Here is a 25,883-nt window from a genome sequence, read left to right on the forward strand (position 1 = left end):
CGGGGGCAGCTTCTTCGGGGGCAGCTTCTTCGGGGGCAGCTTCTTCGGGGGCACCTTCTTCGGGGGCACCTTCTTCGCCGGGCGCTTCTTTAGGAGTTGGCTCTTCGGTAGCTGTTCCTGCAACGGCGGCTTCTTCGGCGGCCACCGCTTCAGCCGCCGACCCTTCAGCTGATGCTTCCGCTGACGGTGCTTCCTCTGACGGTGCTTCCTCTGACGGTGCTTCCTCTGACGGTGCTTCCTCTGACGGTGCTTCCTCTGACGGTGCTTCTTCTGAAGGCGGACCCATAGTGGCAGCCTCGTCAGAAGCGGCTTCAACAGACGCTCCCGCGTCTTCAGTCGACTCGGACGTATCCCCCTCCGCAGCTGCTTCTGGAGACTCGTTATTCTCCTCGGCCGGTGGAACGGAGTCCTCGGCAGCAGATGGTGCATCTACTGGTTGATCTGCAGCATCAGCTGGAGGTTCCTCAGCCTCCTTTGTCGCCTCATCCTCTGCGGGAGCATCTGTATCCGCCGGCTGCTCCTCCGCTTCTTTAGAAGCGTCGGCTTCCCCATCAGCCCCATCGTCCGCCCGAGGATCTGCCTGTTCGGGTTGCGTTGTCTCGGCCTGGGGTTCTTCCGGAGTGCCGACGGCGGCTTCATCGGCCTGCTCATCAGCAGGTGTCTCGTCTGCTGCGACGGCTTCGACAGCAGGTGCGTCATCGCCAGGGCCATCTTCCCCTGGGCCAGCGTCTTCTGTTGCTGGCACCGCTTCAGTTTCATTTCCTTGTGGAGATATATCCTCGAGGGGCCCATCTGGCTTGTCATCTGAGGGGTCGTCGTCCTCCGCTTTAGCCTCTTCAGCTGACTGTTCAGCTGGAGGCTCATCCGAGGCTCTATCCTTGTCCTCCTCAACAGCTGGGTCAATGGGAGAAGACTCAAGCGGTTCTGCTTCGGTTGCGTCTGTTGGGGCGGCATCAGCTTCGGTACTGTTCGTGGAGGGCTCGGCTTGCTCTGCATCCGCCTGAGGCTCGTCTTCTTTATCTGGTACGGATCCCTCTGTAGTGCTTTCTTCCGTCGAACCAGTCTCCTCAGTCATCGGGTCTAACGAGGCTTCGGCGGCCTCTTCTGCTTCCGTTGGGGATGGCTCTTCATCGGGCGCTGGGGAATCAGGTCCAGCTCCAACGTCCGACATGGCCTGTTCTAGTACTTCAGTGATCTCTTCCGGAGGCGCGTCGTCAGCCTGCATCTTCTCGACGATTTCGACGACAGTCTCGAGTTCCGGATGCCTGTCGCCTTCACTTGACTCGACGGCTGTAGCTGCTTGTGAATCGTGCGACTCGCCATCTCCCGGTGAATCGGCAGCTGCCTCTTCTGTTGGTGCGTCGACGGATCCTTCCTTTGGCGCTTCAGGCTTAGTTTCTTCTGTTGTCCCGGTTGGATCATCACCAGCAGCATCAGCTGGAGCATCAGCTGGAGCATCATCCGTCGGCTCCGGTGTCTGTGGAGTCAGCAAATGGCACTATAGGGTTTGGGATGAATCGAGATCTCCATCGGGAAAATGGGGTCCATGTCGTGACCGTGAACGACTTGATGCCGTTCATGGTCAAGGACGAATGTCTTCGAAAAGGTCATCAACTTACTGTCGGTTGCTGCGTCGATTCCTCTGTCGCAGTTTCTGGTTCACCGTCGCCGCCTGTGAAGAACCTGTTAGTCTGAACCACCCCAGCAGGGTATCTCTCCCGTTTACCTCCATCTCTGCCCTTCTCTGATTCGCCGGTCATTGTTGCTTGATCGGGTGCGGTGGAATCCGTCGTATCTATATCGCCTGTCGTGCCTGGGTCTGATGAACGCGTCAGAGCATGAAAATAAGAACAAAAACTCCAAACTTGCCTTCTGCTTCTGCTGGCGCATCATTTTGAGGAGGCACTGGATTTTCCTCCGAGGGCGGAGTTGTTTCTTCTTCCGGCTTCATCTGGTCGTCAGCAAATGGCTTGCTGGGATATAATCGGTCGGCTGGTATAATGGGGTGGAAAGAAAACGAAACGGCGCTTGGATCAAAGGTCTGATAACCATAGGTAGGAAGTTGCGCGTACTGGAACGGATAATGGAACGGTCGTGCCATCTCCGTTATCCTGGTTGGACTGATCAGACCAGATGTCAAGAGTCTTCTTAGCCTTCCTCTTTTTATTCTTTCCCATTGCAAGTTAGATGCCTGGGGTGTGTATGGACGTCGGTAAGGCAAATTTGTCGAAGCTGCCAATCGCCTCCCTCACCCGAGAATCACGAGCTTTGCGGGAGGATCGGCAAACGAGGTGACGTTACGTTACCGGATAGAAACGGTAGGGTAGAGAAGCGAAGTACTCGTAAAACCTGAGAGACATGTAATAAGGAGAAAGGAATGGCTGCAAGACACAGGGTGTTGCAACATCTGGTTGAACAGAGGACAGGGTCTGTGAAGCCCAAGCGTGATCCTTGCGTCGGGACTCATGTCTGCGGCAAGAATGAGCGCCACGAGCATCAGACCCCATTTTGGCACAAGCGAATTTTGGCAATTGGACCACGTCGACGATGACAAGTCGGTGCGGCGCAGGTTTGGACGGCGAATTCAGCGGCGGTCATGCAGACCAACGCGGGATAAAACTAAGAAAGCCAGTATAAGACTGCGTCAAGGTCAGACAACTGCAATAAGGACTGGATAATCACCGCAATTGTCCGCAATTGGATGAAATGTGCATGAGGCTGGCAATGATTGGGCCGCCTACGTGGCGGAAGGTGTTCCTAGATTGATGCCCAACTCATCACTGGTCAGCAAGAAGGAGAAGAAGCTGCGGATGAAGGGAGTCCTCATCCTTGCTGTAGTCTGTAGGTGACGTGCCATGTGTTTCGATTTGCCAGAAGCAATGCAGTGAGTTGGAGCCATCGAGACCAGTTCGTTCGGGAAGTGATGGGTGTTCATTGAGAGACGCACAAAAACGGGATCCCTGCGGAGGTCCAGCGGCGCACATCACATTACTCGAGTGTCGCGGTGTCAAGTCTTTTAGGCGCGGAGGAGTTCATGAGTGAGGTCGTCATTGGCGACAGCACAGTTGGCAGCCACCATCCCATGCTGAAAAATAACGGTTATGAATGGTATGGAGAGGAATCTGGTAATTGACGAAGCATCAGAACTTGAAAGTTGCGGGTCGAGCCGATCGCCGACCCGGAGAGCAAAGTCCGTTGCTCCTCGTTCATCACAGGTTCACTCAAGAATCACCCTGGCCTCACCCCGCTTCTATGGCCTCTTTCTCTCCCCCTCCTATCTGAGTGGTGCTTCACTTTCAGAGCGCGCGTTCCATTGGGTGAGCAAGATAAATGTCCTGACTCATGATCTTAATATCCCCGTGATTGATGGACATATCACGTGTTGGTTGGCAACGACGATCGGGTGCCTAGGTAGGTCACACAAACAGAATAGAAAGTGCACCAGCCTTTGTGTTGGAGCTTTGGGTATATTCTATGGTCGCTTCATGTTGATGTCAACCCAACTGTCTATCCATATTTTCCCGCCAACCTGGGCCGTAGCGCTTCATAGCCCAAATTACGGAGGCACTGGACAGTGCCCAAAGTCCAAGAATAGTAAACAGCCAGCCATTCCCAATGGCTGCAATCAGTGGCGCCCCGACGATGGCGCCAACGCATGAGAAAATGTTCCGGCATAGATTGTTCAAAGCTACTCCAGAAGAGGATCGACGTGGCATAAACTCTGTCAACATGGTCGTGGACATGGCAAAAATGAGCATTGACCCCAAACCATAAAAGAAGTTCGCGATCATCTGTTCCACACGTGTCAGCCACTGCACGGTACCTGCATGGTACACAGTACAAAAGGAGGTACTTTGGATGGTTTCAGAATGACTCACCGGTGCTATCCAAAACACCCCTTTCTGTACCGTCCAACCGTACCAGATTAGAGCGCACGGATACATCAGTGCACCCAGCCACGCGTTCTCACGCATGCGATCCTCGGGCCTGAAGATCAGCTTTCCACGCTCATCCACGCGGTTCGCTTTGATTGCTTCTCGTTTCATGATCCAATCCATCCAGCGACCACCCATCAAACTCGCCAGAATGTACCCGACCGAGTTGGGCAGATACAGCAGTCCGATGATGATTGTCGCATAGTCATATGGTTGCCTCTCGAAAGTGTACTGGATACTGATGTTGAGTACGTATAATGAGCCGAAAGTAACCGCAGAGTAATACACCGTGAGCAGAACGGGCATGAATCGTAGGTACAAGATGACGCTGAGTGGGTCCACCAACAACATTCGTGCAATCTTCAAGTACTTTCTCGATCTCCTTTGTACCACCTCCCGGGTTGAGGTTCGACTCAGCGGTGGCCGGTCGCTGCCGGCAGTCGAAGGCGCATTGTCTGTCTCTGTGTCTGGACCTACATCCTTGGCCGCCTTCAGTGTTTCAGGCAGGCCAAAGAAGACCAGCAGCCACGTCAAGACTATCATATTTGTCAGAGCTATTCCTTGGCGCATCGCCACTGTCAAGCTTACCTCCATATATTACCAGGGCCCATTGAGTTGCTCTCCAATTCCAAGCTTGGCCGAGAATGCCACCCACTATAGGCGCGAGCAGGGGATTGCACAAAGGTCCCAGATAGAAGATTCCCATCGCTCTACCTCTCTCCCGAGACTCCCAAATGTCGGCGATCGTCCCCGCACCAACCGCCTGGACAGAGGCAGCAGCGCCGCCGGCGAACAGCCGCACGGCAATAAGCATGGATATCGAATGGGAGATAGCGCTCAGGACAGAGAACAGAATGAACATGGTAAAGGAGGTGAGGTATATAGTACGCCGGCCAGCAGTCTCAGAGAAGGCTGACCACCACAGAGGAAATATAGCCATGCTCAACATGTACAATGCAACAGACAGATTGGTGGTGGTTGCGTCGGTGTGGAGATTCCTCGCCACATCGTCGAGAGTTGCTGGACGACATAGTCAACAACATTGTTCAGTAATGGCAGCACGAGAAAACATACGCAATATGATCGCACTGCCAACCGGTGCGGCGGCAGCGGCTATAGCCACGACAAAGGTAATGAACCATTTTGTGCTATCCTTATAGTGGTACGGATCCGTAACCTCGGCTGTCAAAGAGAACCGTGCAAACAGCCCCCGTCTTTCTGTGCGCGAGACCTTGACGATAGGTTTCTTGGGTGTTATAGTCCTTGCCAGCACATCGTCGGCGTTTTCGACATCGTGCGTATCAGCAACAGTCGATGGTTCAGAGCGCTGAGAGTGAATAGATCGGGCGTCAGAATCGCGTTCGACATCTTCCTCTTTCCTGATCTTCCCGTCTGAGGATGCACGGCGTAAAGTATCTTCAGCGGCAGGAAGTTTCTCGACGTTATCGAAAGACATCGGCGCAATAAGATGAGCGATAGGAGGCGGCCGTGAGTGAACAAGACTTCGAAGAATCTGCTGGGCAAGTCATTCCTCGAGCACAGGATGTTGGGAACCGAATATTCGCTCAAATTTGGAAATATAGAATGGAGAAAGCCAAATTGATGCTGGAGCGGAGCATATTCAAGATGCGGTCAGCTACATATGAAGCTGGTGCAGTCTGGCATAGTCCTCGAAGCCAGAAACACAACCGACATGGTGTTCAGCCAGACAAGATGGACGTCCGCAGCGGCAAAAGCGAGGACATTTGCAGTTACCCGACGCATGAGGATCGAATTCTCGTGGACCATGCCCCATTGTCCGGTGTACAGCCAATGACGACAGTAACGTGGTGGGGTTAAGCATTGATAGCCGGCATTTTCTGCATTCAACACAGATGGAGAAGAACGCGCTGATGAATTCTTTGGGCTTTGTCGTGCCGCTTTGCCGAGGGGAGATGGAAAGCCGCAGTTGGAGGCAAAGAGGAAGGAGCAGGAATTCACCTCGAAAACGGAAAGACTTCTGCCACCCCATCTGCGTCTTGGCTTTTGGTTCGCCCGGACCCCAGGCTCACGGGATGTACGGCGTACGGCCGCGATAATTTTGATGATGGCCAGGACGAGGGAGAATACTGTTGATAATCTGGCTTCTAGACTGACTTGCACGGCCACGTCCTTGTCGAAGTTCCCGTCAAGATTGGTTGCAATGGTCACTTGTTGTTTACCTGTGTTAGCACCCGTCAAAACACGCGCAGGTACGCTTCACATCAGATAATGCAGGCAGGGGTGCAGACCAACACCACACCTTCCGAAAAGGCTTGAAGCCGAGGCTATTTGCTTCGCAGATTGCAGACGATGTACCTCAACATTGAGGTGCGTTTAAGCCAAGGAAAGGACACGACATGGGCATCTCGAGCATCGTAAGATCGATCGAGCACCCACGTGTGCTTCGGCAATGTCAGGTCTGAGCTGAGGAGACCATCAGGTGAGACCATGAGTGTTGACGGATGACCGCTGTGTCGAGTGCAGTCTTCCGGCTCGCTGCGTTCAGCCGGGAATCAGCACCGACAGAAGATTGTCAACTTGGAAGTCGCGGGTGAACTAGCTTGAGCGACCTACCCGAAATCCACGTGCAAGACATAGTGTGACTCTAGGAGCAAGATGACCATTGTACGATCGTGATTAGAATGCTGGTTGTTAATGAGATACGAAATTGACATCCCTCCTCGTGGTCTGGATGCATAATACTGTGCACTCGTACCGAAGCCATCTGTCAATTCAAAAGGCAGTTACCCACCAGACCAAGTCATTCTCCACTCCACTTCTCACGATCTTCCCTTCAAGGCAGTGTCGACAGCACTCTTTTCTAAGCTCGACTCTGTACTCCGTGTCCCGAGAGAACAATCAATAACCGCCTCAGCATCACTTGGACTTGTATGTACTGCTGCACTCTTAGACCGAGCGTAAAAATCTACCAAAGTGCTGGTCTGCTCGCAGAGTATCACGTCGTCGGCGCAACAACAAGACTACCCTCTACGATCTCAAGAACCCGCAGAAACATTCAGGTCCAAAGTCTACAACGACGTCCAGTATCAGTGATAGTGCGCATCGGCTCACCCGCCATCATGTCGACAGCGAATCCCGCAGCAGCCACCGCGGCCAACCGCGAAAAGCTAAAGTCCCACATGGCTCAGTACTCGGGCTCCTCGTACGTGCAAGGCTGGGACGAGCTATGGAACAAAGGCGACTTCTTACCATGGGACCGCGGCTCTCCGTCTCCAGCACTGGCTGACACCCTCTTGAACCACGCCAAAGTCATTGGTGGACCGTTTCTGGATGGACGGCGGAAACGTGCATTAGTACCCGGTTGTGGGCGGGGTGTCGATGTATTGCTGCTTGCGAGTTTTGGATACGATGTTGTAGGCCTGGAATATGCTGAAAAGGCGCTGGCCGCATGCGAGGAATACGTCAATAAGCATAAGGGGAGCTATCCTGTGAAGGACGTGAAGATGGGGCAAGGTGAGATGAAATTCGTGCAGGGAGATTTTTACAAAGACGAGTGGTTCAGCAAGGTAGGGTGGGAAGGTTGGGATGGAAAGTTCGATTTGATCTACGATTACACCGTGAGTGACAAAGCCCCTTTTCCCACAAGTCACGATTGGGATCGCGGTTCTTTGTGCTCGTCTCGGGTCAGAGATCTCAGCCTCAGGGTTGTCTGATCTGATACAACCTGCGAGTCCTGCATCTTCCCATCATCCGCAGCACCTTATGCACTTGGCCATACTGACGAACGCGGCCGGCCAGTTTTTCTGTGCAATGCACCCGTCCATGCGAAAAGACTGGGCGAAACGCATGACCGAGCTGCTCCGAGCTTCCCCTCAGGCAAACCTCGTCTGTCTCGAATTCCCAATCTCCAAGCCTGCTAAGTCAGGTGGGCCACCTTTCAGTGTGCCTCCAAAGACGTATCTCGAGCATCTCAGTCACCCGGGTGAAGAGATTGCATATGATTCAGAGGGCAATGTCAAGATGAATCCCTTAGTCGAGTCGAGTCCGAACGCTTTTGAGAGGGTGGGTCACTGGCATCCTGCTGATACCCATCAGGTGGGAAAGGATAAGGATGGGAATGTCGAAGATTACATCTCGGTCTGGAGACATCGTTGATGTTGGAGTATCGGCTGCTTGCACACGTTGTTCGGTCGTGTCAACGAGTTGAGAAATCGGGCTTCAACAGCTAGCTTCTCAGGAGTCTTGTCCGGCATTTTGACCCGCTGCTTGGGGCCAGGGTCAGGTCAGCTTTTGTGCGACTTCTTCAGAGCATTGTAGTGCTCGCCTAGTCCGAAGCTGTGCCTGTAGTAAGCCAGCCATATGGGCTCTGCATCTTCCTTGCTCTCTGATCCAGAGCTGATCTTCTCAACCCGGCCATCTGCTCGAAGAACATTGACATCAACGTTATAAGACCGTGCAATAGCCTGCAACTCCAATTCTCCGCCCCATTCGGCTGTGTCGCGGATCTTCCGCACATAAGACTCCAATGGCTCTTCCATAAAAGCCGCGAAATCATCCGGGTGCCTCTGCATAAATTCCGCCGCAGCATATCTGACGTGTTGGTAGGGCTCCTTTTTGGCCTGCCCAGTCTGTGCCACAAGGAGATCAAGCGGCATGCTGTGCGCACAAGCTGAGAAGAGACAGTGGCCGTCGGGGCGGATAAGGGTTTCTGAGAGGTCGAGTTTCTTCATCTGTTCTTTCATTGCTGAGATCTCTCGCTCACGCAGGTCGGGTAGGTGCGATGCTTCTTCTGCCGCTGCAGCCGCTTGAGCTTCTGCCTCTGCTGCTCGGCGTGCTAGTCTTGCTTTTTGTCTGTTGGGTTTCTTCTGTTGGGGTTGGTCGGTCGACGAGGCTTGCTGATGGTTCTCTTGCCTAAGGTCTTCCGTTGCTGTGTTTGACTCGCCATTGGTTGTGGCAGGAGCATCGTCGATAACCAACTCCTCAAGTGCATCTACTATCTGGGGCTCCTTTGCAGGGTCCAATGCTTCAAGCTCTGCTTGTTGCTTTTCAGCCAGCTCTCTCTCAAGCCTGTCACATTCATCATTGACGCCTTTCCTGGTTTTCTTCGTGGCGTTCTTCTTCCTTTGCGTTATCTTTGCCTGCAGATCTCGTTTCTCTTTGCGGTGTCTCGCAAGAACTTCTTCCATGATACTGATGCAGGCTGCAGTACTCCGTACTGACGGACGAATTATAAAAGTTGACTATGACTTAACATTTCTCATGGGTCGATGTGATGCCAATAAAAGCTCTCGGCAAGGAACACGACTACTCTGAATCTTGCTCTCGAGACTCTTGAAAATCTTGGAGAGTTGCACTGCTTCGATACCGGCAAACAAGCATCAATTTCTCCTTCCTCGATGTCTCGCAAACATCACGCCCACTCAACATGGAGATTCTCAAGCCACAGTTTTTGCTGGTGGCGCCAGCCGCCTCATCGGCGGGGCCGCACTAGCCCCGGCACGTGTTGCTTGGCGCTCCGAAGCTCTTTGTTAGGCTCTGCTAGTTGTGCCCTAACGGGCACCGGGACCCAGCTGTGGTGCCTTGCCCCTCGTTCATCCCACCTCTGAAACACCTTCGGAGCGCGCGCTTGCTTAACGGGAGAAGAGGGGAGCGAGAACAGTTCACCGCAAACGCTGCCTCAACCCGCTCCAGCGGCTATCAGATTACGACTTGGGATATCTGGATTCTTTTGGCACACCGCGATCTGGTCCTCTCTCTACCGGCAAATATTTCTACTGGCTAGGTCTTACATGCCTATCTTGCGCTTCACCTGAAGCGGCCCCCACCTTGTCGTCGCGGACTGGACACACCCGCCGCAACCAAGCGCAGCCGTATACTCAGTGTCAGCACCAGCCAACTCTATCACTCAGCCGCATGATATTTGAAGAAAGAAATTGGCCCTGCCTTCTTGCCTAATCTATCCGCTTCAGCCATATATTCAGCTGATTCAGCTGGGTCCTCGACCCGCGACATCCCTATTTACCTCGTCTTCCTCCGTCCGCTTGCTGCTCGACTTGCGCTGTGTGTATCCCAGATCAACCAAGAGTAATAGACTGCAACAGCAAATATGGGGGATCTAGCCGGGCGCAAGGTGTTCAAAGTCTTCAATCAAGATTTCATTGTTGATGACCGATACACTGTCACAAAAGAGTTGGGTCAGGGCGCATATGGCATTGTCTGGTATGGTTGCTGTGAACATGCGCCAGAGCGTTGCTGACACCTTCGAAGCGCTGCTACCAATGGTCAAACAGGAGAGGGGGTAGCTATCAAGAAGGTCACCAATGTGTTCAGCAAGAAGATCCTTGCGAAGCGAGCTCTGCGCGAGATCAAGCTCCTGCAACATTTCCGCGGGCACAGAAATGTTAGATTCGTAGTCAAGCTCAGAGGAGGCACCCGGCTGACCAGACACAGATTACTTGTCTCTATGACATGGATATTCCTCGCCCGGACAATTTCAACGAGACATATCTGTACGAAGGTACGACTGCCACCAAGGTCGAGGCAGAACATTCACTAACTGGAATTAGAGCTGATGGAATGCGATCTCGCCGCCATCATTCGATCAGGACAGCCATTGACGGACGCCCATTTTCAATCGTTCATCTACCAGATTTTGTGCGGCCTGAAGTATATTCACTCGGCGAATGTCTTGCACAGAGATCTAAAACCTGGCAACCTTCTCGTCAATGCCGACTGTGAGCTCAAGATCTGCGATTTTGGTCTGGCTAGAGGTTTCTCTCAGGATCCTGAGGAAAATGCCGGGTATATGACTGAGTATGTCGCTACCCGCTGGTATCGGGCTCCGGAGATTATGTTGAGCTTCCAGAGCTACACCAAAGCTAGTACGTCAAACAGGCCGTGACATACCGGTTCCTAGCTAACCTGGGCAACAGTCGATGTGTGGTCCGTCGGGTGTATCCTGGCCGAGCTACTAGGTGGCAGACCGTTCTTCAAGGGCCGCGACTACGTCGATCAGCTGAACCAGATCCTGCACTATCTCGGCACTCCCAATGAAGAGACTCTGTCGAGAATCGGATCGCCACGTGCACAGGAATACGTCCGAAACCTGCCTTACATGCCAAAGATCCCTTTCCAGAGACTGTTCCCGCAGGCGAACCCTGATGCGCTCGATCTTCTAGATCGCATGCTGACTTTCGACCCTTCATCCCGCATCTCGGTGGAAGACGCCTTGGAACACAGGTACCTCCACATCTGGCACGACGCTAGTGACGAACCTGCCTGTCCTAAGACCTTCGACTTCGCTTTTGAGGTGGTCGAGGATGTGCAGGAAATGCGGAAGATGATCTTGGACGAGGTCATGAGGTTCCGTCACCACGTCCGCCACCAGACAACCCCGACTCCCACGGCCAATATGAACGTACCGATTCCTGAGAACCCCAGTCAATGGAGCCGCCATGAAGACCCAAGGCCGCAAGAGGCAGACTCGTTCGCAGGCGCTAGCGATCTTGAGCACGAGTTGCAGGCTGGAGCGGATATTCTCATGAGACGATAGACTGCCCGTCCTTGTCCTTACGCCGCCACCGTCGCAAGTTCTGAAAATTGGCTGTAGTCCCTATCTGGAGCTTGGAAAGTGAACAGAGCAGCATCGAATCAAAATATATCATGAATTTGAAGTTCTTTCTCTACCCACCACTTCCATGACCCTTTTTTCGCTTGTGTTCCTGATTTGACCCCTTTACCTGTTTCTCCTCCTGACTTGGGATCATTTTCTTCGGAACCCATTCTTCTGCTTGGGTTGGCTTCCGTAGCTTCTCCTCCCTGTGTTCTGCTTCTTATCCCGCATGCTTGCGCCCAGCTGAATGTCGACTCGGGGAGGCGAAGCGAAGCCGAAGCTCTTGGCAACCTTCACCAGGTCAAGCTTGTTTACGTCGAAAACGGACCTCAAACTGTGTGAGGCGTACGCTTGCAGGTACGAGCGGTATCCATCCTTGGCGGACTGATTGTGATTTGTTAGCTCCACGCACGCATTCATGTCTGCACGCCCACAAGCTCTGCAGGGACGACTGGGACGAAAAGCCAACTCACCTTGTTCAAGTAATAGTTCTGTCCGATCAGTTTTTCCAGTTGACTCTGGATGTTGACCAGCTTCTTGGTTGGGAAATCAAACTCCACGACCGGAACACGTGCCTCCTTCAACTGCGACAGAAACCCGACTTCGTTGGGCTGTAAGAACATCAGACTCCTTCCTTTGCCGTTGCTTCCGCGAGCAGTCCGTCCCACTCGGTGGATGTAGTCCCTCGGATCGTCCGGCGGGTCGAACTGCACGATCCAATCGACGCTGGGGATGTCGAGGCCTCGTGCCGCCACGTCCGTGCAGATCAACGTGCCGTGGCTGGCGTTGATGAACTCGAAGAATGTATTCGTGCGCTTTTGCTGTTTGAGGTTGCCGTGGAGTTCCAGCACGGGCAGATCAATGTAGTTGAGGAGTTCGCAATGGTACTTGACGCAGTTGCACGAGGACATGAAGACGATGACTTTCTTCTTCAGGTTGCGCTTGAGGAAGGAGAAAAGCAGGAGGAAGCGCGTCTCGGGCGGGACAATCACATAGCCTTGCTCGAGGCCCGAGACGGTGCTGGTCTCGGCCTTGTGGTCCACATTGATGTACAGCGGGCCCGGACGGAGGGATATGCGCGCCAGGTCTTCGACCTTTGTGGTCTGGGTGGCGGAGAAGAGCATCGTCTGGCGGGAGTCGCGGTCCGGGAGGATCTTGACAATCTGTCGCATTTCGTCTTCGAACCCGACTTCGAGGATGCGGTCGGCTTCGTCGATGATTAGCGCTTTGACATTCTTGTAGACAAACCCCTTGGTGTTCTGGAGATGGTCCAGCAATCGACCGGGAGTGGCGATCAAGAGATTCACTCCCTTGGAAAGCTTCTCTGCCTCGGCGCTCCGGTTCGCGCCGCCGATCACGATACCAAATGTCTGAGTGTGGAATTTCATGAGGTCGCGCGCAACGCCGAAGATTTGTAATGCGAGTTCGCGGGTTGGGGAGACGACAATGACGCCCGTGCCATTGCGGGGCTTGAAGCGCAGGGCGTGCAGCATCTCGACGGCAGGAATCAGGAAGGCGAGGGTCTTTCCACTGCCGGTCTTGGCAGCGCCCAATACATCCCTGCCTGCGAGGAGTGGAGGGATGCCCCGGCGTTGGATCTCCGTCATGGTCGTGAACCCCATTTCCTGGATGGCCTTTGTAGTTTTTTCCGAGAGATTGAGTTCGGAAAAGTCCTGTGGCACGGTGTCTGTGCCTGGGAGGGAGGGAGCAACGTCGGTGGGCAGGTCTGTTGTTCCGCGAGGTGTGGTATTCAAACCACTCGCGTTGACGATTTCTGAGAGCTCGGGGTCTGCATCCTCGCCATCGACTCCGTCTTCATCGTCCGAGGGCTTCTCCTCTACGGACTCAGGCTTCGCAGTATTCGTGTCCTTGGCGGGCACCTCTGTCTCACTCTCTCCTTCATCTTCGCTTTCGTGAGATGTTTTCCGCCTCTTTTTGCTCTTTTCTTGCAATTGCTTCGTGATTGGAGGTTCTGGAGCGTCTGGAGCATTGGTCGCCAGCAGAGGGGCCACCGATTCGGCTGCTGCGTCGGTGGGCTTCGTCCTCTTCCTCTTGCGCTTCTTCGATTTCTCGACCTGAGGCTCCAGTGTGTTCGACATCCTGGGGTCTTGTCCTTGCGCGGGTCGTGTGCTTTAGGTGCGGAGTTGAAAATTGGCAGAAAGACAGCGAGGCTGGCGACAATTTTTCCGTTGGACTTATCGATAAGGCCGATGTTCCAGCCTAGCCGATTGTGGTCTAAGCCAGGCCTGTTAGACCACGCACACTGATTGGCTACACGAATCGCGACGCGCTTTGCAACGCCGTGAACGCGTCGCTGTTTCCATTTATCATATTCTGTGATAGCAGGCTCGACACTTCGTACTTCATGCAGTTTTCTACAAGGAAATAGAGCTTGCATAAGTGGCGCAGTCAGCATGGGCATCAAGATGGCAGAGTCATCATCACCACGAGCACAATCGCCCTCTCATGGTGAAGATCTGGATCTTCCGGATGCTCCGCCAGTTGTGAATGGCGACAACAAGGACAAATCGACGGAACAGGTCGGCGACCAGGCTCCTCTCGCACTGGAGGACCTGTTCGACGGGGACGATGAAGAATTTGATAAACTCGTGAGCGATGCCAACATACCCTCCTCACCACCGCACTCGGCACCTACCTCGTCAGAAGAGGCTGCTTCGACCTCACAGCAAGAGTCGTATTCAGACTCGAATGTAATGCAGCAATTTTACGCCCGACTATTTCCCTTCCGATCCCTTTTTCAATGGCTCAACCACTCGCCAAAGCCAGGGCCAGACTTCGCCAATCGAGAATTCGCATTGACGCTTTCGAACGATGCATATCTTCGGTATCAGTCTTATCCCACAGCCGATATGTTGCGCAAAGATATCCTCCGACACGTTCCATCTCGATTCGAGATTGGCCCAGTCTACACTACGAACCCAAGAGACCGGAAGACCTTGAGAAAAAGTTCGATGTTCAGACCTTTGAGCAAGGAGATAGTCTTCGATATTGATTTGACAGACTACGACGACATACGGTCCTGTTGCGAAAAGGCCAACATCTGTAGCAAATGCTGGGCCTTCGCAACAATGACCATAAAAGTTGTTGATGTGGCGCTGAGAGAAGACTTTGGCTTTGAGCACATCATCTGGATTTACTCCGGCCGTCGTGGTGTTCACGCCTGGGTCAGCGATAAAGACGCGAGAGTGCTGGACGATGACAAGCGGAAAGCCATCACAGGTTATTTCGAAGTTCTGAAGGGCGGCGTACAGGGTGGGAAGAGAGTCAACATCAAACGACCCCTCCATCCACATATCGCTCGAAGTCTTGAGATATTGAAGCCATATTTCCAGCAAGTATTGGTGGATCAAGAGCCGTTTAAGTCTGAGACCGGACAAGCTCGCCTTCTGCAACTGTTGCCGGATAAGGCATTGAACGAAGCCTTGACGAAGAAGTGGTCGAGCAGCCCCGACCGGCCAAGTATCAGGAAGTGGGAAGATATTGATGCCCTAGCCAAGACCGGAGTCAGCAAGACGCTAGATACGAAAGCCCTGGTCGAAGCAAAGCAGGACATCCTGCTGGAGTATACATATCCCAGACTAGACGTGGAGGTTGGCAAGAAGAAGATCCATTTGCTGAAAAGCCCCTTCGTGGTGCATCCTGGCACTGGAAGGGTCTGCGTGCCTATCACAGCGGGTGGTGATATGGCGCGTGCTGAAGCATTTGATCCGCTCTCTGTCCCCAAGGTCACTGAACTTCTCACGGAAGTGGATCGGTATGGCAGTACTGATGGGGGTGAAGAACAGACCAACGGATATGTTGAGGATGGTGTCAGCATGAGGAGACTGAACGACTGGGAAAAGACCAGCCTGAAACCGTACGTCGAGTTATTTGATGGATTTGTCAGGTCGATGCTCAAGAGCGAAGTGGTTCGAGTCAAACGAGAGCGTGATGATGATGGTGCTACCGGGGCAGATGGCATGGAGTTTTGAGCGTGAATGATCCTTCTGCACAACCTGCAGATTACGGCTTGCATTTCGCGAAGGATATGTCGGTCTACTATAAAGTCAGTTAAATGTCGGGCTCCTCGTCCTGGACACTCTGCACAGTCCACTGTATCAGAAAATGCTTTGTCTGCATCGAGCAGCAAATGCTGGACAACTTTGTTGAGACGCCTTGCCTGGGCCAACCTACCGCGACATCCGGACTCCAACTCGGCTCTGTTCAGGACGGGTTTCCACAAGGCTTATGCTTTCATCTAAGATATGAGAGGACGAGAAAATCAGTCAGGCCGAACAACACGGCTCAACAATACAATCACGTGGACGAATTTGTCGGAAGCCAATGCGGCCTGTGAGGTCCGTGCACCACGAAGCACCTATGTATCATGGCCGCCAGGGATCCCTACACGGTGCGCAGCACGAAGTACACTGTCGGACATCCGGTTCGATTTAGTCTCCGGGCTTCCGCATGCTCCCTATTACCCTTGTTGGCAAGATTGAGCGACAACCTCGTACCAGCTTCGGTATACCGCATTTGTCAGCACCACGCATAGCTCTTTTCTGAAGGCGGTAAATCCCGCATCTGCGCGGGTCGTTTTCGAAGCAATTACTATAATTCATGTAAGCAACCACGATGAAACTCTCGTTTGGAACCCTGGAGGGAGTAATGTACTGGTTCCATGTGATCTGCCCAGCTTGCCTCTTGAACGTCATGGGAATCGGCCTCTACCTCGGGTCGCACTTTTGGACAGTTCCTAGTAGTAGACTATACAACATCAGCACGCTACCTATGCAACTTCTGACCTTAATTTCCCAGAGGATCAAAGCTCTACTGGTCATCATAGTGGTCTCATACTGTGGAGCGGATTGCACCATCCATCGTTAAGGTCAACAGCTCTGAGACTGTGTAGCCTCCGTTAGCCAGGCCCGCTGTCCACTCTCTGTGGGTACGACCGCGACATCGAGTTGTGCAAGTGGCAGACATGGCGCAAGCAATTCCACAGCCTGCCAAGGCAGGCAACATGGCCCAGGTAACCGGAGCTACCAATTGGTCCGCCAAGCTCGCATACTGATTGGTGTTGCCCAGGCCTGCGATCTCTGCCGCGCGAAGAAAAGGCGCTGTGATCTGAAGGAGGGAGGTGAAAGGTGTTCCTCATGTGCAAAAGCCAACTCGGTGTGCCGAATGACCCATGTCACCAAGCCTCGAGAGAAGCGGAAAAGGTTGGTCACCTTGTCGAGTGTCTGAGCTTGTATCCGGGAGCAGGAGCATGCGTGGTGTCCGGAGGTTGAAGATATCGTCTAGAGATGTCCAGGTTCCTGTGGCTGCACCGAAGTTGCAGGCCAGCCGCCTTCAAGTTTGACACCGATACGCGAATGGCTCAAGCAGTTCCACATTTCCTTCAAGCATGGGTGTCTCTGCTAATGAGCCGCAGGAAACAGATGGAAAGCCTCGAGGAGCGTCTGAGGAGCCTGGAGCAACTCATCAAAATATCTGTCGTGGCAAAAATTACAGAGAGCACGCAAGAACGAGCTGGCGCCCTGACGCCGTCGTCGATCCCCTCGACAGCATCTTCGGTCGAGCAGAATTTGTTCGCACCAGACGCTTTACAACCAGATGCCGCATTGAGTAACATCAGGAGCAACGGTGGCACTTCCCCGACCCTATTACAAGCGCTTCGCTTCGATCCCTGTGGGACATCAGCTCCCGACTTTCCGCCGTCCACAGACGCCTCTCAAGACTGGAGCACGCCTGAGGCGAACACATTCTATGGCCTCAGTGCTCCCGCGCTGGCGACGACGGATGCTGAACTGATTCCTCGGATCCGGTACAATGGCGCGAAGAGATGCTCCTTGCCGCCAGTTCAGGGAGGCATGTTCCTGCTTCAGGAGTTCTTGGTCGACTTCAATACAGCCATTCCGATCTTCGATGCTGCTGTTATCAGCTCACTCTTCCAGAGATCCTACGACAATATGGCCGCAGGCGTAGCCATCGAATGGGTCGCAATTAAGGTTGTTCTTGCCATCGCACACCGCCTACGATCCATGAGTCCCTTGGGTGTACCGCAAGACTCGGAAAATGCCAGCATGTATCTACAAGAATCGCTGGACGTGGTACCGGAATTGCTCATGCTGCGACCTTCGCTGCTTCTGGCCCAATGTTTCCTAGGTATCGCGTGCGTTATCTCAACTTCCTCACGCCCTTACCCAGCACAGGTCTTTGTGAGCCTCGCCCTCCGTGTCATTCAAGACCTGCACGTCAATGACCCCAAGAGCCCCAGATTAATAGACACTCCCGAGTTGCTCCAGCAGCAACGTGTGTTCTGGGTGGCATACTTTATGGACACAGATATGGCTGTGAGAGCTGGGCGGCTACCCGGCCTGAGTCCGAGACTCATAAACGTGCCACTGCCCAGCGACGAGGACCCGGCTGGAGAGATTGCTGCCGATGGCGGGCAGTTCAGAGCCAATGTGTTCCGCTTGCACGTGGAGTTGGCTCTACTGCAGGCCGACTTCATGGAACAAGTATTGCTGCCCCGAGGCGGTCGGAGTTCTGATTGTCCAGAAGACGCTGAGCTACGCTCCATCAATGCGAGGCTGGATGACTGGCGACGGAACTGGCTGTTTGAACTTGATGCCCAAGATCTTCGTACGGCCTTGCACCGTTCGGACCTGGTCCACGTGGTTTTGTTGGAGTCGACCTATTTCTCGACTGCGTACGCCTTCCGCGCTTATATAGCACCCGTTTCAAGGACAGGCCACAATCCCTTCTCTGCTGAGGGGTTGTTGGAGGGAATGTCAAAGCAGAAGGCTCAGATCTTGTACAAGGGCGCGCGAAGGTTTATCGACCTCCTCGGATTGATACCGGGGGGTGATATCGCAAGCAACTGGTGAGTCTGACGTCTGATCCCAAGCATGTTTGAGGCCTGCCAGACAGCAGCCTTTTGCTGTTTTAGTTACTCTTGCTTCCCCAATGGAGATTTGTTCTAACCAGAGATGCAGGTTATCGCTAGAAACAATTGTTTCGGCTTCGGTCGTCGTTCTGGCACATATCATTTTCAACCCTGCTGAAGGAAGCTCGCTACCGGACCTGGGCGTGTCGCGGCACATGCTGCAGATTTTACAAGAGCTATGTAACATTAGCAAGGACGACAGCCTGCTGGCCGTTCAGAGTCTCTGTGTTAATTTGTATCGGAGAGCGGAACGTGCGCTGCAGGGCGACAATTCAATGCGGCACTAAGAGAGTAGTCCGTGGCATGGACCAGAGTGACCATGATACGATTTTGTTGTATCTTCACAGCAGAATGACCTTGGCCGTGCAGATTGAGTGCAGAGATCAGAGGCCTGGGGTTCCAAGACATTTGAGCCAGCTGGTGTTCCGATCTCGCATCTGTCGGGGTCTTCTATGCCTCTCGCCTAATGGGGTTGAGCCCAGAGGTGGACGTGCTGCAGATTCCGGGCAGCTTGGCAGGCACGCTCTCGGAAGCCTATGGGGCTGAGGGGCGCTTGACGAGGACCCCCAAGCATAATTCCCCGCAAAGATAGACTGGCCTCGGCCGCTGACTGACATCTATCAACTCCCTGTTCTTAGAGGGGCGCAATTTTGATAGCAGCCCTCGATTGCGAGGATATCATCAATCTGAAAAGGAGCGACGACATGTGGACGCCGACTCAGTAACGCAGGCTCGCTCATTGAATCCATACCATACGGAGTACTCTTACGATTGATTCTGCAGCAGCCCGCAGCTGGAAGCCGGAAGTAACTGATGTCGCCGAACACGGACACGTCCGATGCTCAAGCAAAGAGGCAGACCAAACACGTCACGACTGCATGTGTTGGTTGTCGAAGGAGAAAGATCAAATGCGATGGCTTCAGTCCGCGATGCTCGAACTGTATTCTTTATGCACAGGAGTGTGTCTTCCAGCACGGCGTTGACAAACGCAAGATTGCTCCCAAGGAGAGATTACAGGCACTGACCAGCTATTGCCAAAAACTCGAGTCGCTACTCATCGCCAATGGGATTGACCTTCCATCGCCACCTCCCATGCACGTCCGGACTGATCTATATAACAGCGGGGCTCCAGTGTCAGGAATGATGGAGAACCCGCGCTTCCAGAGCATTCCTTCCAGCACAGAGCAGTCAGATTGCGCTCCACCAGGATGGCCAGGTAAGGACTTCCATACCTGAACATTGAGAGGACTGCTGAAAACCGTTGGCGAAGGAGACCGCAATGGCAGTCGCGATGTGTCGTCGGCGGCAGGAGCTCCACTGGACGAAGCATACTTCCACTCGGAGTCGTCTCCAGATGTACCTCTTTCCAGCGGCTCACATTCGGACACGGCCGCACTTACAGGCACTCGCGAAGACATCCTCTTAGACCAACTCTCCGGACGCATGGGGTCGTTACAGATGGCCGAAGACGGTCAGTTACGATTCTACGGCGCCACCTCCAACTTGCACATCCTTCACAATGGCCCGCTGTCCTTGTCACGATCCAAATTCCGCTCTCCTTCCGAACAAGGTGCGGACCTGTTAATTGGGGCAGGGGTCGGGCATTTCGTTGATCCAAGTACTGAGGATCACCTTCTCAAACTCTACTTCACGTGGGAAGAGCCTTCCATTCATGTCGTCGAGGAAGCCGTCTTCTGGCGGGAAAGAACGAACTGTAGAGCTGCAGGCCATTTCAGTACGTTGTATTCGGAAGTGTTGACGAACGCCATGTAAGTACCACGGGCTCGAACCAATGCACTGGAACAGACTCTTACCTTACCCGTGATCTCAGGTGTTCAGTCGGAGCCACCATGACCACCAGATCGTACCCGCACCTACCAGATAATCTTGCGGATTTCTTTGCTACCAGGTCGAAGCTACTATTAGAGCTCGAACTCGACGCACCGACTCTTTCAACGGTGCAATCCCTGGTTATCCTTAGTGCCGTGGAGGCGCTACTCACAAGGGACGCTCGTGGCTGGCTGGATAGTGGTTTGGAATGCCTCAATACTGTCCGGGAGCTGTGCTGATCCGCTGTCACAGGGATGGCCGTCAGACTTGCGGTTGACCTTGGTCTACATCTTGACCCAGAGCCATACGTCCAGGCGAACCTGATCTCCGCCGAAGAAGGGATGATCCGCAAGGTGATATGGGCAGGCGTCTTCGTCCACGACAGGTACGTTGACCATTCCCGGTTACCACCACATCCACTCATCACACGGCTATCAGGATGTGGAGTCTGTATGTCGGAAGGCCAGTCGCCCTCGATGACAAACACATAACCGTGAAGTTCTCCGCGCACGAGGACAATCGCAGCAAAGTGAAGAAGTACTGGTCGCCCTACACCGACAATGAGGGCACGGAACTGCCTCGCATGGTTGATTCAATCGACGAGTTGAGCATATGGAACGTCAACTTGTGCGCACACATGACTGCCATCAGAGAGAACTTGTAAGCAGCACATCGTCCTACAGCAGCCTGGTGCTGACCCATCTCAGGTACCCCGACGGCATAACAGAATCGAAAAGCGCCAGACAGCTTTTCCAGTTTGCAATCCAGAAGGGTGATGACTTGGTGAACTGGCTTCACAGTCTTCCGGCCAGCTTAGCAGTGAATGACGTCGATAAGGACGCCTACTACCTTCCCCATGTTCTCCAGCTACAGTAAGTCACATCTTCCAGCAAGTCTTCGCTCACTGATGGCATTCAGCATGCAATATCATACCATCAGGATCATCGCATTCCGTCCTTTCTTCGCTTCTGTCAAGACGCTGCCCGGTCTGACCACAGCCGAAATCGCGACTGGGCGGAACCACTGCACGAGCTCGGCAAATTTCGTGGCAAAGCTCATCCAAACATATCGCCGCCTTCACAGCCTCAGAAGGATCAATGTGCAAGCAGTCCATCTGGTGTTCACGGCCACTTTGATCCACGTCTTTACGGCCTGTGCAGCGACTGATCCAGCTCGAAGTAACAATGCGTGGAAAAACCTGGAACTGTGCTGTCAGGCATTGAGTGAATTGGGCATGGCGTTCAAGAGCGCTTCCAGGGCACTTGAGGTAATCATGGGCATCAAGAGCGATCTGGTGAGGAGGTCAAAGTCGAAGACCAAGCGACAAAGTTCATGGGATGACATGCCAGAAGATACCGCACCCGTGCCGTCCAAGAAGCGACGGCCAACGAATGCAGAAAACGATCTGTCACAAGCCCACCAGTCGCCGCAGAGCCAGGGGAGCTTCGATTTTGGACTGAGTTTTGGCGAAACGGAGCCTGCTTTCAGCTTGTTCGACACAGCCTACGACGACTTTTCCCTGGAAACACTCTTCTGGGGTGGCTACAACAACCTTGAACTTCCTCACGTCCCGCCTCAAGATCCGTGATACCAATACGTCCGCCAACAGGCAGGGAAACTTTCGTCGTAACGACCGGACCCTTGCTGTATCAGCAGGAAGAAGTTCCCGGGAGCGACCATCATCAACTTGTACCATTATGCTTGTGCCGGGGGGTTCTTGGACGCCCGCCGTCTTCCGCCGCTTGTAATTTTATAGCAAGCCTGCATGCACGCCACCAGTCACAAGCACGTCCGTGCCGGTGGTATAGGCTGCCGCATCGCTAAGGAGGTATCCCACTACGCCCTTGAGATCCGCTCGATCGCCAATTCTCCCCAGCGGAGGCGACTTGAATACTGCCAGGAGCTCTGGCCTTGTGACGGCAAGGCCCTTCGTCATCTCGGTCGCGATGAATCCAGGAGAAACTGTGTTCACGCGAATCCCGAGAGGTGCCAGTTCGACAGCCAGCTGCACACACAGGGACTTTACCGCACCCTTGGACGCAGCATATATATTCAGTCTTTGCGTTTGCAGTGCAGTACCCGCTGAGACCGAGGCGATCATGACGATGCTGCCTCCGGTCTTTTGAGCTCGCATCTGTTTGGCAGCCAACTGTGCACTCATCATTGTGCCCATGACCTGATACCGTGTCAGCAGATGGCTCCTTGCACATCGAATGCCTCCGAACTCACATTGACCTCTAGTATGTGCGCCCCCTCTTCCCAAGTTGTATCGAGGAAGGGCTTGTCGTGGACGATCCCAGCGGCTGTCACACTTTGACCGACATTAGCAGGTATGGAGGTTCAGAGGTTGACCATACCAATTGTCTATCTGACCAAAATCCTTCACTATGGTCTCAAAACTACCGGTCAAGCCTGTGGGGTCGGTCACGCTCGTCCTGGCAGCGCACACAGTAAGGGTCAATGCAGGTCCCATAACGCTTACCCCGACAAGGGAACAAACCGATAGTACCGAGCCCGAACTCCGAGCTCCTTCTCGAAATCCCCAAAGGCTTCGGATGGCTTCTCGAGAACATCGATGACAGCGATATCACTGCCAAGCTCCGCAGCACCTCTGGCCAACGCCAATCCAATGCCTCTTGCTCCTCCTACAATACATGGTTTTAGCAATATCGAACAACAGCCGTGGTGGACGTCGAGCTTACCTGTGACAACAGTTACCCTGCCTTTCAAGGACATCATATCCTGTATTGTTCTTGTTCTGAAAGCATCTTCGCTGGAAGAGTCCAGTTCAGCTGCCGGAGCTTTGTTGCTCGTCGAGGTAGATCGAGTCTGGTGGAAGCGCTGCCCGATGGAAGGCTGAGTTAATCCAGCATTCTCCCTGAAGGCGTTCGGCCTGACTTTGCTTGACAGAGGAGACCGAACGCGGCGCAAACAACAGCTTCGGAGACAGAACTGTTTGAGGTACATCATTGGCGCTGCAACCTTCCAAGCTCAAATGCGAGGTGGTTGCTTTGATGCGCCAGACGAAAGTCAAAAGAAGGTGTCTGGAAAGACCAGCTGCCAGAACAGCCAAGGATCATACAGAGACAGACAGGCAGTATTGATGTCAGAGGGACGCGGCCAATATGCCAGCATACAGGATGTCGAGGCCTGGAGCAATCGAAGCTGGCACCTGCTTCTCCATTGAAGGCCCTCCAAAGACTGAATCGACTTCCCCGGGTTTCGTTTCCCGCCTGCACCGCTCAAAGGTGCGGGGGGTGGATATGAAAGCTCTACCCTCGGCCAATCGCTCGCTTCCTACATTGGAGTGGGTCTTACTAAGCCTGTGTGTCGGCTATCAGTTTGTGGGGAGCCCCGGCCATGCTGGAGATACATATGCCATGTCGCGACCCGCCAACAGGGCTCCGGCGATCCACGAGTTCTCTCACCTTGGACCGCGTCGAGAAGCGATCTGGCCGTCATTGATCCATCCACCATGCAGTTCCTCCAGTCTGTGAAGGGTAGGGCACTCTACCGGATAATGTCCCTCTGTTGCTCGTTGGTAAGCACCGTAGCCCGTGCCCATCTAGGGCTGCCTCCGTTGACTCTCCACAGTCCTTCTGTATGTACGGCTACGATGCTGGAGTGCTCGGCGGAGTCCAGACCACGAAACCCTTCCTCGACGCACTTGGTCATCCTACCGGAACCTATGTCATCCCGATGATTGCATCCTCGTACACCCTGGCAGCAGCGGTCTGCTCATTAGCGGTGACGTTCCTCGGCATGCCACTGGGCAGACGAGGCTGTATCCTGATGGGTAATGCACTGGTCATCGTTGGCGCCAGCATCCAAGCGTCTTCCTGGTCGGTTGCACAGATTATCGTCGGTCGAGTTCTTTGTGGATTCGGCATTGGCTTTATTTCCTGCAGTGTTCCTACCTACATGGCAGAGATGAGTATCACGTCGAAGGAACGAGGACCAGAAGTCGCCGTCCAATGTGTCTGGCTGATCTCAGGAGTTGCGTAAGTCCATCTCTCTCCTCAAGAGCTGTCGTTCTTGTTTATGGACAAGTCCAACCAAATGGTCTATTGTTGAAACGCCCGGATTGCTAATGAGTGTCGCAGCCTTGCCTACTGGGTCGACTTTGGCTTTACTCGCATGGACAATCAGGTGTCCTGGCGCTTTCCCATCGCATTCCAAGCCTTCTTCGCGACCATCTCCATCATCGGCATGTTCTTCTTACCCGACACTCCAAGATGGTATTATGCAAAGGGACGGATCGAGGAGGGAGACAGCGTCGTCATGCGCCTTCATGACCGGCCGTTCGAAGACCCTGCCGTCCAGGCCATGCGCGAGGAAATCCTGGCTTCGATCAAGCTCGAGGACGAAGATGAGCACAAGTTCAACCCTTTGGATCTGTTTTGGGACCGGAGCGACCTCAAGGCCGGTCGCAGAATCAGGATCTCCTTCATGATTTTGTCACTGCAACAGATGATGGGTAGGTTTGAACCTGTTCAACGTTGATGTCATGATTACATTAACAATGCCGGCCGAAGGGATCAACTTGTCAGTCTATTACTCCACGGTCATCTTCGCGCAAGTCGGCCTCTCGCCCTTTCTCTCCCAACTACTCGCCGCGGTCATGAACACCGGGTTCGCTCTCGGTACATATCCATTGCCCTGGACGATCGAACGGGTCGGTCGGCGCGGCGTAATGATCTGGTCTGCCGTCGTTCTGACCATCTGCATGCTCGTCTTTGTGATTATGATCGGATTGCCGCACCCTACCCTGACGACACAATGGGTCGCCGTGGCGTTCGTGATCATATACAACTTTGTATTTGGCTACGGATGGATTGGTGTGCCGTGGCTGTACGGGCCGGAGGTGTGTATCCCATGTTGACCACCCGCTCCTGGCAACCGTAGTTACTGACCCCGGCTTCTAACAGATCGCCCCTCTCAAGCTCCGCCACCTTGGTGGTGCGGCCGGGGCGTTTGGTGAATGGCTCTTCAGCTTCATCACGGTTTTCGCCGGAGGGATCGCCTTGCAGAATGTCGGCTGGAAGATCTGGATCTGGATGCTCTTGTCCTGTGCCGTTGCCGTGCCATTTGTGTATTTCCTGTGTCCTGAGGTACGTTCCGCATCAGATTTCTTGCTGCATCTGGTGTGCGGTGTGCGGTGTGCGATGCCAGAAGCGATATATGCCGTATGAGTCTGCGGTGTTTAGTATGCGATACTGACTTTTCGACGCTGATGCAGACGACCGGCAAGACGCTGGAAGAGATCGACTTTTTATTCGCCAAACCGGAGATTCGAGACTCGGCTCTCGCGGCCAGGGTGATTCATCATCGACATGCAGAGGTGCTGAAGAAGGATCACGTCATCGAGTATGAGGAGAAGGAGGCTGTATAAGCTGGAAGCTGGACGTACGAAAGCTGGAATTCAGTGGTCATGAATGAGCACACGTATGTACAGACTGTAAGTTCCCGTAGGATGTAGCGGGTATGAGGGGACAGACGTACAAGCTGGAGAGCAGGAGAGCCGAGTAGCAATCCAGTATATATGATTCTGACTGTGACGTGCACGTTGGGA

The 25,883-nt window shown here is 53.6% G+C and overlaps 11 protein-coding genes across 11 annotated transcripts in view; 6 read left to right on the top strand and 5 right to left on the bottom strand.

Annotated features, from left to right (window-relative positions):
• A1O7_04151 (uncharacterized protein) overlaps positions 1–1,760 on the bottom strand; it is a gene marked incomplete at both ends in the record, with an annotated part of 3,645 nt that extends 1,885 nt beyond the window's left edge. The window contains 2 exons of the mRNA XM_007758166.1: positions 55–1,477; positions 1,620–1,760. Of these exons, the coding sequence (XP_007756356.1) occupies positions 55–1,477; positions 1,620–1,760 (1,564 nt within the window). The remainder of the gene's footprint in view (positions 1–54; positions 1,478–1,619) is intronic.
• A 1,734-nt stretch (positions 1,761–3,494) lies between these two features.
• A1O7_04152 (uncharacterized protein) lies at positions 3,495–5,391 on the bottom strand (the record flags this gene model as incomplete). The annotated part of the gene is made up of 4 exons (XM_007758167.1): positions 3,495–3,791; positions 3,879–4,471; positions 4,524–4,955; positions 5,010–5,391. The coding sequence occupies 4 exons, from the start codon at positions 5,389–5,391 to the stop codon at positions 3,495–3,497; spliced, it is 1,704 nt and encodes a 567-aa protein (XP_007756357.1).
• Positions 5,392–7,036: 1,645 nt separating this feature from the next.
• A1O7_04153 (uncharacterized protein) lies at positions 7,037–8,072 on the top strand (the record flags this gene model as incomplete). The annotated part of the gene is made up of 2 exons (XM_007758168.1): positions 7,037–7,534; positions 7,716–8,072. The coding sequence occupies 2 exons, from the start codon at positions 7,037–7,039 to the stop codon at positions 8,070–8,072; spliced, it is 855 nt and encodes a 284-aa protein (XP_007756358.1).
• A 128-nt stretch (positions 8,073–8,200) lies between these two features.
• On the bottom strand, positions 8,201–9,103 carry A1O7_04154 (uncharacterized protein; the record flags this gene model as incomplete). The annotated part of the gene is made up of 1 exon (XM_007758169.1): positions 8,201–9,103. One exon carries the CDS (start codon positions 9,101–9,103, stop codon positions 8,201–8,203), a length of 903 nt encoding a protein of 300 aa, XP_007756359.1.
• A 920-nt stretch (positions 9,104–10,023) lies between these two features.
• A1O7_04155 (CMGC/MAPK/ERK1 protein kinase) lies at positions 10,024–11,469 on the top strand (the record flags this gene model as incomplete). The annotated part of the gene is made up of 5 exons (XM_007758170.1): positions 10,024–10,136; positions 10,185–10,317; positions 10,368–10,434; positions 10,484–10,798; positions 10,850–11,469. 5 exons carry the CDS (start codon positions 10,024–10,026, stop codon positions 11,467–11,469), a joined length of 1,248 nt encoding a protein of 415 aa, XP_007756360.1.
• A 210-nt stretch (positions 11,470–11,679) lies between these two features.
• A1O7_04156 (ATP-dependent RNA helicase HAS1) lies at positions 11,680–13,628 on the bottom strand (the record flags this gene model as incomplete). The annotated part of the gene is made up of 2 exons (XM_007758171.1): positions 11,680–11,913; positions 12,003–13,628. The coding sequence occupies 2 exons, from the start codon at positions 13,626–13,628 to the stop codon at positions 11,680–11,682; spliced, it is 1,860 nt and encodes a 619-aa protein (XP_007756361.1).
• A 315-nt stretch (positions 13,629–13,943) lies between these two features.
• A1O7_04157 (DNA primase small subunit) lies at positions 13,944–15,521 on the top strand (the record flags this gene model as incomplete). Its single annotated transcript, XM_007758172.1, has 1 exon — positions 13,944–15,521. One exon carries the CDS (start codon positions 13,944–13,946, stop codon positions 15,519–15,521), a length of 1,578 nt encoding a protein of 525 aa, XP_007756362.1.
• A 1,383-nt stretch (positions 15,522–16,904) lies between these two features.
• On the top strand, positions 16,905–18,422 carry A1O7_04158 (uncharacterized protein; the record flags this gene model as incomplete). The annotated part of the gene is made up of 1 exon (XM_007758173.1): positions 16,905–18,422. The coding sequence occupies one exon, from the start codon at positions 16,905–16,907 to the stop codon at positions 18,420–18,422; it is 1,518 nt and encodes a 505-aa protein (XP_007756363.1).
• Positions 18,423–19,294: 872 nt separating this feature from the next.
• On the top strand, positions 19,295–21,899 carry A1O7_04159 (uncharacterized protein; the record flags this gene model as incomplete). Its single annotated transcript, XM_007758174.1, has 7 exons — positions 19,295–19,697; positions 19,752–20,250; positions 20,313–20,512; positions 20,564–20,696; positions 20,750–20,971; positions 21,019–21,183; positions 21,230–21,899. 7 exons carry the CDS (start codon positions 19,295–19,297, stop codon positions 21,897–21,899), a joined length of 2,292 nt encoding a protein of 763 aa, XP_007756364.1.
• A 162-nt stretch (positions 21,900–22,061) lies between these two features.
• Positions 22,062–23,047, bottom strand: A1O7_04160 (uncharacterized protein; the record flags this gene model as incomplete). Its single annotated transcript, XM_007758175.1, has 5 exons — positions 22,062–22,487; positions 22,541–22,622; positions 22,669–22,746; positions 22,794–22,956; positions 23,014–23,047. 5 exons carry the CDS (start codon positions 23,045–23,047, stop codon positions 22,062–22,064), a joined length of 783 nt encoding a protein of 260 aa, XP_007756365.1.
• A 739-nt stretch (positions 23,048–23,786) lies between these two features.
• Positions 23,787–25,703, top strand: A1O7_04161 (uncharacterized protein; the record flags this gene model as incomplete). Its single annotated transcript, XM_007758176.1, has 6 exons — positions 23,787–23,852; positions 23,906–24,312; positions 24,415–24,788; positions 24,847–25,175; positions 25,240–25,422; positions 25,551–25,703. 6 exons carry the CDS (start codon positions 23,787–23,789, stop codon positions 25,701–25,703), a joined length of 1,512 nt encoding a protein of 503 aa, XP_007756366.1.
• Between the last annotated feature and the right edge of the window lie 180 nt (positions 25,704–25,883).

Source organism: Cladophialophora yegresii (genome assembly GCF_000585515.1).
Source record: "Cladophialophora yegresii CBS 114405 chromosome Unknown aczIN-supercont1.3, whole genome shotgun sequence".
NCBI lineage: Eukaryota > Fungi > Ascomycota > Eurotiomycetes > Chaetothyriales > Herpotrichiellaceae > Cladophialophora > Cladophialophora yegresii.